This window comes from Diachasma alloeum, unplaced genomic scaffold, assembly GCF_001412515.2.
Source record: "Diachasma alloeum isolate Michigan unplaced genomic scaffold, Dall2.0 Dall_scaffold_00629, whole genome shotgun sequence".
Classification (NCBI taxonomy): Eukaryota; Metazoa; Arthropoda; class Insecta; order Hymenoptera; family Braconidae; genus Diachasma; species Diachasma alloeum.
Genome location: NW_021680761.1, coordinates 116,454 through 127,260, shown reverse-complemented (window position 1 = coordinate 127,260; position 10,807 = coordinate 116,454). Strand labels below are relative to the sequence as shown.

Below are 10,807 nucleotides of genomic sequence, written 5' to 3'. Positions count from 1 at the left end.
AAAAAAAAAAAATTAACCCTCTTTCATTCGTTAATCTCTGTAAAAAATGGAAGAAACTGTCATGAAAATCACAGCGCAGTAAGAAAAATAATTGTTTTGGGCGCACAATGACTCCCGCGAATTAAAAATTCACCTCTCCCCTCCTAATTGAGATTAAAGAATGAAAAAAGGGAAGTGTGACGGAGAATTAAATTCTCCATCAATTCTCCGTCGAACTGCCCTGTTTTCATCCCTTAATCTCAATTAGAAGGGGAGAGGTGAATTTTTAATTACCGGGAGTCACTGTGCGCCGCAAAACAATTGTTTTTCTTACTGCGCTGTGATTTCCATGACAGTTTCTTCCATTTTTTACAGAGATTAAGGTATGAAAGAGGGTTAATTGATGGGTAATTTAGTTCTCCGTCAAACAGCCTTTTTTTCATCCCTTAATTTCAATTAGGAGGGGAGAGACAAATTTTTAATTCGTGGGCGAATGGTGAAAAGTCCATGTGCGCCGAGAAGAAAATTATTTTCTCACTGGCCCATGACTTTTGTCGTAGTTTGTATTTTTTTGTTACAGAGATTAAGGGATGCAACGGGGATCGATTGATAGGGAATTTAATTCTCCATCACACCTTCTCGGTTTCATTCCTTAATATTAATTAGCCAGCAAATGAATCACCTGAAAAACATTAACAACATGTTGAAGACGAGGAGAGCACAAATTCCCCTCCGAAACTATCCCTGTGACAGCCAGGGGATGGAAACTCAATGTAAATGCCTATACCAGGGGCACAGCGGGACTGCTACTGCCGAGTTACCGGCACAGGCAGCTCGCCCAGCCGTCAGATTCGACCGTGGCGCCATCCCTCCGTTGGGGTCGTACTATTTTTGGCTTGGGGTCACTTGAACCCCGAGATCTGAGCCTCTACTTAAGTCAATCCTCTTTGGTTCTGACTCGGTGGATGTATCTCCCCCTCCACTCTTCAAGTTTGGCGCTCAATATTTCAAAAGGCGCCACTGTGGTCCTAGTAACATCGACAGGACATAACATCGAACACTTCTACCGAATTTACTGATCAATCATTTTTGAAGGCTCAAATCTATACATCTTCAATGTTAATATTTATCAGAATTTGTCATTATTTTTTCGAAGATTTTGCAGATCGATGAACAAAATAACTATTTTCCCTAGATTTTCAGAATGAAAAGGTCTGTAAGGAGTATTCACTAACGTGGAGTTCGCCGGGAGCCGCCATACGAGACGGATGCTCGTCCGCCTCGTAGACTATATTCTACCTTGTCCCTTTACTTTCGGTTCCTTTCTATCCCCTTTTTTTTATTTTTTTTTCTCTTCTTTTCTCCTTTTCCTATATCTTCATTTCCTTCTTTCAAAAGTAAAGGTTGCCGGTTCCGATAATTTACAACAATTTTTGAATAATTATCGACGGACTCCCCGGAAATTCAATAAGGACAGTTTAAGTGCTAGGTTGTTCCATCAGTGGTTAAGTGTCTCGAAGAATTTTAAAATCATAAATTTATCACATCTGAAAATTAATTATAGGACTGAAGAACTAAACCTGATGGCGAATTTAGTTTTTCATCCAGTAAATTAAACTCAGTGAATTGATAGTGTTTGGACGATATTTTATTTTAGCCTTTGGAATCGAATCTCCTCGAAGGTCAGAATTCGCATTCCAAGGCTCGGTCAGTATAATAAAGATTTTCAAAACAAACAGTGACCTTGGGATTAAGGGATTCAGTATATTGGACATTCACATCAAAACAAAACAAATTTTGGAATGTTTTCGAGTCAAGCTGCTAGTGGATTTAAATCAGTGCTTCCCTCTATGAGGGTTCTCTAACATCTCCGTTTGGATTTTATAAACTGAAAGTTGTCCTGATTTCGAGTTTCTCGAAGCATTGGACAGATGTCATTATATTTCAAGAGAGAATGCATGGCACTTGCCCCTATCCGAGGACGGGGATATAGCAAGTCAAAGGAATAGAATAGAATTCACTAACGTCGAGAATACGGTCCCTGGTATTGCGCAGAGTGGTAAATAATCCAAAGATCTTAATTATTGAAAACCTGTCCCACCTATAAATATTCATATCGAAATATTTTGAAGAAAGAAATGTTGAAGCTTAAAAACCAATATACAACGTTGAAACGTCCACTTTTTTACTGGCTGGTGGCGGTATTTAACAGGTTAATATATACACTAATTTTTTTCCTAAATTTTTGGAAGGATAGAGATTTTATGCGAATGATTAAAGAGTTGATGAAAAACGAATTAAAGAACTCGGACCTGATCGAGCCTGCGCTGAGTGGCTTTTGAGGAATGGAGCCGCTGTTCAGTGGACGGGCGGTCGTGCTTACCTTAAAGACTACAATGCTCTTCCGCAGGAGACGAAGGTCGTCAGGCCCTCTTATATTCAAGGAGTTGATGGCACTAATTCTGGGATTAGTCACGAAGGCTTTCCACACTTCTGTAATTTCTTATTCTCCACTTGGAATCCCAGAATGGGCTCTTGGTGATCATAATTTTCATGCTTTACTGTTTTTAATGGGTTTTTAGCTGGATGCAAATATGTGCTAGAGATGAAACTCGTTAACTGCGTTTATATTGGAAATAATGCGCTGGATTTATTGTATCTATTGAAAGATTCTCTGCAATCTCTTGAGATTTCTAACTGCGGAAATGTGACGGACGCAGGACTTAAGCATTTGAAGATTTTACAGTAATTTTTTATTAGAATGAGAGCAATGTGAATATTTATGAGTATGAGATTTTTATTATTTTTTCTGTTGAAAATGGTTTTAGGAAATTGAAGATGCTGAAACTTTCAAATCTTCCAGCAGTTGAAAATGGCGTATTGGTGACAGAAGAATTGAAGAAATCTCTGCCAAATTGTCAAATAAATTTTCAATAAAGTTTGTGCTATTTATTATGGAATTTTATATTTTCACATACTCTCAAAGGAATGGGTGTTTTAAGTCTTTTTATATTGCCCTCGTGACCGTAAATTTGAAGAATTGAGTAGCATTATGATCTTGTAAATCAATTATACTAAAGGAGAAGACCATTTCTCGAAATTCGAGTTATCGTTTTTTTTTAAATCGAAAATAAAAATATCGATTATCAATGCAAACAACTGTCGAGTATCGATTAGAAAAAAATGACAGTTTTTGTTGATGAAAATTGAGCTATTGATGAGGTTAAATTTTGCGATAAATAAATAAATAAATCAATCACTACAGATAAAAAAGTGTAAAAATAGTGGAAGTGCCAAAACAGTGCTCATAAAAACAAGGAGACGAGGATCATCCCAAGAGACCATTCGTAAAGTAGTCGAGTTCTCTCTGGAGGTGAAATTGCACAGGGTGAAACTTCCCAACATCCAGGCCGTTCTTCTGCCCAAAAATCATAGTGATTGAGAACAATAGTAGCTAATAGTGTCTATTATTAAAAAACATCCCTTCTAGAGCTTCTCATTCGGTAAGTAATGGCATTTCTTATGGCTAGGTTATGTTCTCTTCAATGTTATTGTTCCACCAGTGCATTTGCAATATTTGTTATAAAATGCACCTCTGGAGTGATTAATAATTGTTGTTGAAAAATGATTCCCAATCTCACGAAATTTTTCTTCATTGTAGGAACAATAAATGAGTATAATTGTCTTTATTTTTATATTTAATTCTTTTAATTAATGACAAGTCTCTGAATAAATCGTCATAATTCACCGGGAACATTTTTGTTAATGTCACTTTATTTAAAAAAACCAGTGATTTTGAGAGAATATGTCAAAAGACCGTTCTTTTAATTCTAGAAATTTTCTGAGAAACAGGTCATTTGATATTTTTTGTTAAACCTATTAGTTGCAAAGATATTTGCAAAATAAACAGTGAATCCTTTTTTGATCCTCATTTCGTGTCCATAACCAAGATATTTCCTTTGGTTTTTAATGCTCAAGTCCTTCTTTTTCTATGAACTATATATATATATCTCATTTAAAAGCTTAATACATAAGTTTCAATAGGACACCTGATTTGTTTAATTCTGACTCTTTGGCATTGATCTATGACAGTTTTGGGCGAAAATTTAATTTTTATGTTTCCCTTGAAAAATTAACTTTGGGTTGATTTTTTGATAGTCCTAAGTGAACTAGACATGAATATTTATGCATTATTTTGAAGAGAATTTAGTGTTCTTCGAAATGGTGCATGATAATTATGATTCAATCCAATTTTCATCAAGTTATTGCAGATTGTTCCCATTTTTGCTTCCGAATGGAAGCTTCGTAATCGGTCAAATTTATGTTGTGGTTTTTTGTGTTATATCTACTGTGCATGATAGAAAATTACGACAATGCAATTCTTAGACCTCGTCTGTACGTGGGTGTGTATGTGTGTTCGTATATAACAAAGTATTTCTTCAATTGTTTGATAATGTATCGATGGAATTAAATATTATTTTTTTCAAGTGTAGGTATTGTTGGGCCCTATCAATCACTATTAATTGAAATTTAATTTATCGATTTGTTTTTTTAATTGTCGAATGTTTTCGGAAATCGGTTGTTCCACGATAACGAACAATTAATGTTCGTAATTGATTAAATAATGGCTTGAAAAATGTTGTTTGGATGCCCTTTTGAGCTAGTTCGAAGATGAAGGTGATACAACAATCGTTATTTTGTTTTATTAGAAAATACACAAAAATTTTGTATTTTTTAAAAATTGAAATTTTTGTATATCATGCTTCAAATGAATGCAATTCAGTAACGAAATTATATAACGGCACAAGTCAATTTTAACGATTGATAATTTTTCAGTGAATATCTCGGCATCTAAGGGAGATAGCAAAATTTTTGTTATAACCTTTTTTGTAGAGCCGATTGAGAGCTGCAATAAATGTAATCATGAAATTTTCACTACTTCCCTTAGATTCGGAAATATTCGTCAAAAACTCAACTCGGAGATAAGTCGACTTGAACCGTTTTACCACTTTGCTACTGAATTATAGCTTCAAATGTTTATTTTAATGCCATTAGGCGAATGATTGATTTAGTTTTTATGATTGTTGAAAATTTCGAATTTTTCATAAATTTTGCTGAAAGTGAGCTTTCTTATGGTTTCGTCAAATGTGATGTTTTAAATTCATTCAAGGATCTATAAATCAAATTCTTGAATTAACATTCTATCGAAGGGCTGAAGGGAGAAATATAACCACACAAAAAAAAACATTGTATAGAAGAAAGGGATAATAAAAATAATGTTGATAACTAAGTTGAAAATTTGACCAAATGAGTTACCACGAAATCTTATTCAATTTAAAAAAATGAAATAAATAATGAATTATACATGATAGAAGGAAATGATCTGCGTATTAATCATTCTGAAGCATATTGCTAATTATATAACAAAAAATATATACTAGAAGAGAGTGGCGCAGAATGAAACAGTCGAAAAAAAGACGCAATTCGATCAAAACATTTGTTTTTATTAAATTTTCTACTTATCAACAGTTTTTATCCTTGGGACTACTGGTGAGAACAATAATTTTTCATTCACTAGAATGGAAAATTATTGAGAACTTTTGATGGGAGAAGATTTTGTCAATGGATTAATTGGAAAAAAAAGAAACAGCAAAATCAAAAGTCCGAAGCAAGGCCCAGGGGCAGAACCAGAGGGGAAAAAAGAAAAATGTGATGCTGATTGTCAATCGAATGAAAAGAGAAAAGTGCAGTCGGTCTAATGTAATCAATTGCATTATAATCCATTGAATTATAAGACAAATAGAAAATTATTATTCTCATCAGTACTCCCAACAATAAAAGAAATTAATGAATAAAAGTTGATAAAAAAAAATTATTTTTGCTTGAATTGCGTCAAATGATTGATTATAGGCTGTTTCATTTTGCCCCACTCTTTCGTTTTGCCCCACTCTCCCCTATAGATAATACGAGAGCAATTTCCCACTTGTTTACGTTACGTCACATCTTAGAGGTCACATTTTTTAGAATTATGGAGACTATCAACTTGTACAGGGGGGATATGTCATACGTCAATTTTCCCATCCAGATCGTGTTGCGATTATTTTGGTAATGGAGGAATTTAGAAGACAATGTCAAAAGACGATCGAAAGGAGTAATCATTGCAGTTTCACAGTCATCAGCCCGCCTTTCTCACATGCCGATTTGTTTGGTGATTTAGTGTTGTAAGTATATAATTAAATTTAGTATTCATAATTCAACCGACATAATAACTCGTACTCTTTCATTAACCGTGAAAGAGTCTGACCATTCTGAAAAAATAGTTAAGAGAGCAGAAGAATTGAGAAAAACGGGAGAAAATTAGTGCTCGATGAATTTAACTCCGTCTTCGCATTATAGAACAGAAATATTCTAACGTAATAATTCCTTTGCCTGCGAGGACGAAGATGAATTCTTTTTACGAAAACTGGTGAACATTCCAACGTTCTTTTACCCTCCAGCGAGCTTAATGTCTGCGGCAATTGATAAAAGATCGATCTGTGGGTAAAATGAACTTCTTTTACAGCTCCATGTTCTTTCGGCGATAAAGGTCGTTTTACGGAGTCGCCCATGTCGACCGGGGTTTTCCATGGTTTCCCTCGGTCACCAGGAGTGTCTGCAAATGAAGTACAGCTCCTGGGGCAAATGCGACGTGATTGGAGGAAGACGGCCCATGGTAACGCATAAAAATGGCAGTAGAAAACCGGATAAGCTCTACAAATATTGTATCCAAGGAAATATATATCTATATTATTGTTATTTGTATATATTATTATTACCTATCATTTTCTTCTCCATTTTCATTTTTTAAAGATTTTTTAAGAAATATTTTTTCAATTAGCTCAATTAGATCATAGAAAAGCGAATTCTTCCGTACTAATGGAAGCATGGTAATCGTTCAAATTTAAGTTTTGCATTTTTTGTGTTATATCGACCTATTAGGATCCAAAAAGTTCGAAAATGCAATTTCTGAACCGTCTTCGTACATATGTATGCATGTATGTGTGTGACAAAGTTTTTCTGCAATTGTTCGCTAATGAATCGATGGAATTGAATCATTTCTCTCAAATGTAGGTATTATTCAGCTCTATCCATCGCCATTAATTAAAAATTGATTCATTGATAAATTTTTTACTTTTCGATATTCTTAAATCGGTTCCCACCTTAAAAAAAATTCTGAATCCATTGAATAATGGCTTAACAAATTTTTTCCGATGTTCTTTTCACCGAATTCGAAGATAAAGCAACAATCGTTATTTTGATATATCATGAAAATTTGCGAAAATTTTATATTTTTCGAATATATTCCTGCAGACATATTTGGATATTATTCTTAAAATTAATTCAACCATAGGTAAAAACGTTTGTTTCAATGCCACGAAATCGAAGTTGAAAGATAGTTACGATAGCTATCTCCGTTAATTTGATTTTTATGATGATTTTTGAAAATTTCTAATATTTCATGAATTTTCCTGAAAGTGAGCTATCTAATGGTTTCTTCAAATGTGATATTGCAAATTCGTTCAATTACATATAACTACAAATTTTTTATTTTTATTTTTTCGATTTTTAAAATGATATAGATGTCATTCTTTTATTTGATGTATACCAGATCTTCGGAAATTATTCTGTTAGCATTCGAAACGTTGTCGGTTTTCCATTATTGCGGAAAAATTCAACTAAGTCGAAAATCTGCCACAATTTGTTAAAAACATTATTAACTTTAATAAAATTAAATAAACTATAAATTATATAGGGTAGATAGAAATGACATACAATATGAGCACTCGGCAGCATATTGCTAATTTATTAACAAAAATAACTATGCCATATGCAATATATTAATAATTTAACACTTATTTTCGGTTTAAATCGAAAGGAATTAAATTCTAGATTGATTGATTTCAAAATTGATTTTTCATCCGCCTCGCCATTTTACAATATTGAACACTTGTTATGTACTATTTTAATGTTACACTACTCAGAATAATAATTTTGATATGGTATGAAAAAAGTAAAAAAAACAGTAAACCGATAAAACATAATTTTTCTATGTAATCTAACGAACGTTTTGAAAAAAAAAGCGTGAATCGGATGAAAGTTATGGTGTAAGGAGCATTTCAAAGCCAAATCACGAAAACCAACCCTTTCGCCTGACGTAAGAGGTAAAATGGACTGGGTATGAAATTTTTTTTAGTTTTTATGTACCTCATGATATGTCAAAAGTCGCTCAATATTTATTTTCGTCAACCGAAGACTTTCAAATTTCACCTGGGTCCCCCCTTAAGAATATTGAGGTTATGGATGCATAATTTGACATATGTGCTTCTCTATTTGTTTATTCTTCCATTTTTAGTAATGATGAGAGCCGTCCATCAGACTTNGTTATTTTGTTTTATTAGAAAATACACAAAAATTTTGTATTTTTTAAAAATTGAAATTTTTGTATATCATGCTTCAAATGAATGCAATTCAGTAACGAAATTATATAACGGCACAAGTCAATTTTAACGATTGATAATTTTTCAGNCGTCGACTTAAGAGGCCAAAAATCAAAGGACCAAGTGAGTGGAAATTTTCTTATAATAATTCCTGATGAATGAAACACAGAGTTAACCCAAGGAAGAAGAGAGAAATTCTGGAAAATTATCATGGAGCCAGATTCAAGGTTAACTCATCTGAGTTTAATTCATCAGGAATACCCAAAATAATAATCAAGATTTTTTTCTATAAATTTTTTTCTCAATTCCAGATTGCTACTGCTTGTCCTTCATTGTATCTTCTTCCTCTTCTGAATGAAGGGAAATAAAGCATCACTTCNAATTTTCACTACTTCCCTTAGATTCGGAAATATTCGTCAAAAACTCAACTCGGAGATAAGTCGACTTGAACCGTTTTACCACTTTGCTACTGAATTATAGCTTCAAATGTTTATTTTAATGCCATTAGGCGAATGATTGATTTAGTTTTTATGATTGTTGAAAATTTCGAATTTTTCATAAATTTTGCTGAAAGTGAGCTTTCTTATGGTTTCGTCAAATGTGATGTTTTAAATTCATTCAAGGATCTATAAATCAAATTCTTGAATTAACATTCTATCGAAGGGCTGAAGGGAGAAATATAACCACACAAAAAAAAACATTGTATAGAAGAAAGGGATAATAAAAATAATGTTGATAACTAAGTTGAAAATTTGACCAAATGAGTTACCACGAAATCTTATTCAATTTAAAAAAATGAAATAAATAATGAATTATACATGATAGAAGGAAATGATCTGCGTATTAATCATTCTGAAGCATATTGCTAATTATATAACAAAAAATATATACTAGAAGAGAGTGGCGCAGAATGAAACAGTCGAAAAAAAGACGCAATTCGATCAAAACATTTGTTTTTATTAAATTTTCTACTTATCAACAGTTTTTATCCTTGGGACTACTGGTGAGAACAATAATTTTTCATTCACTAGAATGGAAAATTATTGAGAACTTTTGATGGGAGAAGATTTTGTCAATGGATTAATTGGAAAAAAAAGAAACAGCAAAATCAAAAGTCCGAAGCAAGGCCCAGGGGCAGAACCAGAGGGGAAAAAAGAAAAATGTGATGCTGATTGTCAATCGAATGAAAAGAGAAAAGTGCAGTCGGTCTAATGTAATCAATTGCATTATAATCCATTGAATTATAAGACAAATAGAAAATTATTATTCTCATCAGTACTCCCAACAATAAAAGAAATTAATGAATAAAAGTTGATAAAAAAAAATTATTTTTGCTTGAATTGCGTCAAATGATTGATTATAGGCTGTTTCATTTTGCCCCACTCTTTCGTTTTGCCCCACTCTCCCCTATAGATAATACGAGAGCAATTTCCCACTTGTTTACGTTACGTCACATCTTAGAGGTCACATTTTTTACAATTATGGAGACTATCAACTTGAACAGGGGGGATATGTCATACGTCAATTTTCCCATCCAGATCGTGTTGCGATTATTTTGGTAATGGAGGAATTTAGAAGACAATGTCAAAAGACGATCGAAAGGAGTAATCATTGCAGTTTCACAGTCATCAGCCCGCCTTTCTCACATGCCGATTTGTTTGGTGATTTAGTGTTGTAAGTATATAATTAAATTTAGTATTCATAATTCAACCGACATAATAACTCGTACTCTTTCATTAACCGTGAAAGATTCTGACCATTCTGAAAAAAGAGTTAAGAGAGCAGAAGAATTGAGAAAAACGGGAGAAAATTTGTGCTCGATGAATTTAACTCCGTCTTCGCATTATAGAACAGAAATATTCTTACGTAATAATTCCTTTGCCTGCGAGGACGGAGATGAATTCTTTTTACGAAAATTGGTGAACATTCCAACGTTCTTTTACCCTCCCGCGAGCTTAATGTCTGCGGCAATTGATAAAAGATCGATCTGTTGTTAAAATGAACTTCTTTTACAGCTCCATGTTCTTTCGGCGATAAAGGTCGTTTTACGGAGTCGCCCATGTCGACCGGGGTTTTCCATGGTTTCCCTCGGTCACCAGGAGTGTCTGCAAATGAAGTACAGCTCCTGGGGCAAATGCGACGTGATTGGAGGAAGACGGCCCATGGTAACGCATAAAAATGGCAGTAGAAAACCGGATAAGCTCTACAAATACTGTATCCAAGGAAATATATATCTATATTATTGTTATTTGTATATATTATTATTACCTATCATTTTCTTCTCCATTTTCATTTTTTAAAGATTTTTTAAGAAATATTTTTTCAATTAGCTCAATTAGATCATAGAAAAG

At 33.3% G+C, this 10,807-nt stretch overlaps 1 protein-coding gene and 1 long non-coding RNA gene across 3 annotated transcripts; both read left to right on the top strand.

The window, feature by feature from the left end:
• The first annotated feature begins 1,237 nt into the window (after positions 1-1,237).
• LOC107043806 (ATP synthase subunit s, mitochondrial) lies at positions 1,238-2,931 on the top strand. Of its 2 annotated transcripts, none has more exons than XM_015265453.1 (5): positions 1,238-2,038; positions 2,116-2,191; positions 2,260-2,474; positions 2,562-2,724; positions 2,808-2,931. In XM_015265453.1, the coding sequence occupies exons 2-5, from the start codon at positions 2,118-2,120 to the stop codon at positions 2,914-2,916; spliced, it is 561 nt and encodes a 186-aa protein (XP_015120939.1). In that variant the 5' UTR covers positions 1,238-2,038; positions 2,116-2,117; the 3' UTR covers positions 2,917-2,931. The 2 variants fall into 2 exon arrangements, with proteins under 2 accessions (XP_015120939.1, XP_015120938.1); XM_015265452.1 differs by having other exon boundaries at positions 2,112-2,191.
• Positions 2,932-9,966: 7,035 nt separating this feature from the next.
• Positions 9,967-10,704, top strand: LOC107043804. The gene is made up of 2 exons (XR_001461272.1): positions 9,967-10,130; positions 10,472-10,704. It is a non-coding gene; the product is annotated as an uncharacterized LOC107043804 (long non-coding RNA).
• Positions 10,705-10,807: the final 103 nt, after the last annotated feature.

Bases quoted from the DNA above. Each gene is read 5' to 3' on its own strand.
- LOC107043806 (XM_015265453.1), top strand. From the start codon at position 2,118: ATGTTGAAGCTTAAAAACCAATATACAACGTTGAAACGTCCACTTTTT. The intron at 2,192-2,259 runs GTTAATATATAC...GAATGATTAAAG, and splicing joins CTGGTGGCGGTATTTAACAG to AGTTGATGAAAAACGAATTA. The intron at 2,475-2,561 runs GTAATTTCTTAT...ATGGGTTTTTAG, and splicing joins CGAAGGCTTTCCACACTTCT to CTGGATGCAAATATGTGCTA.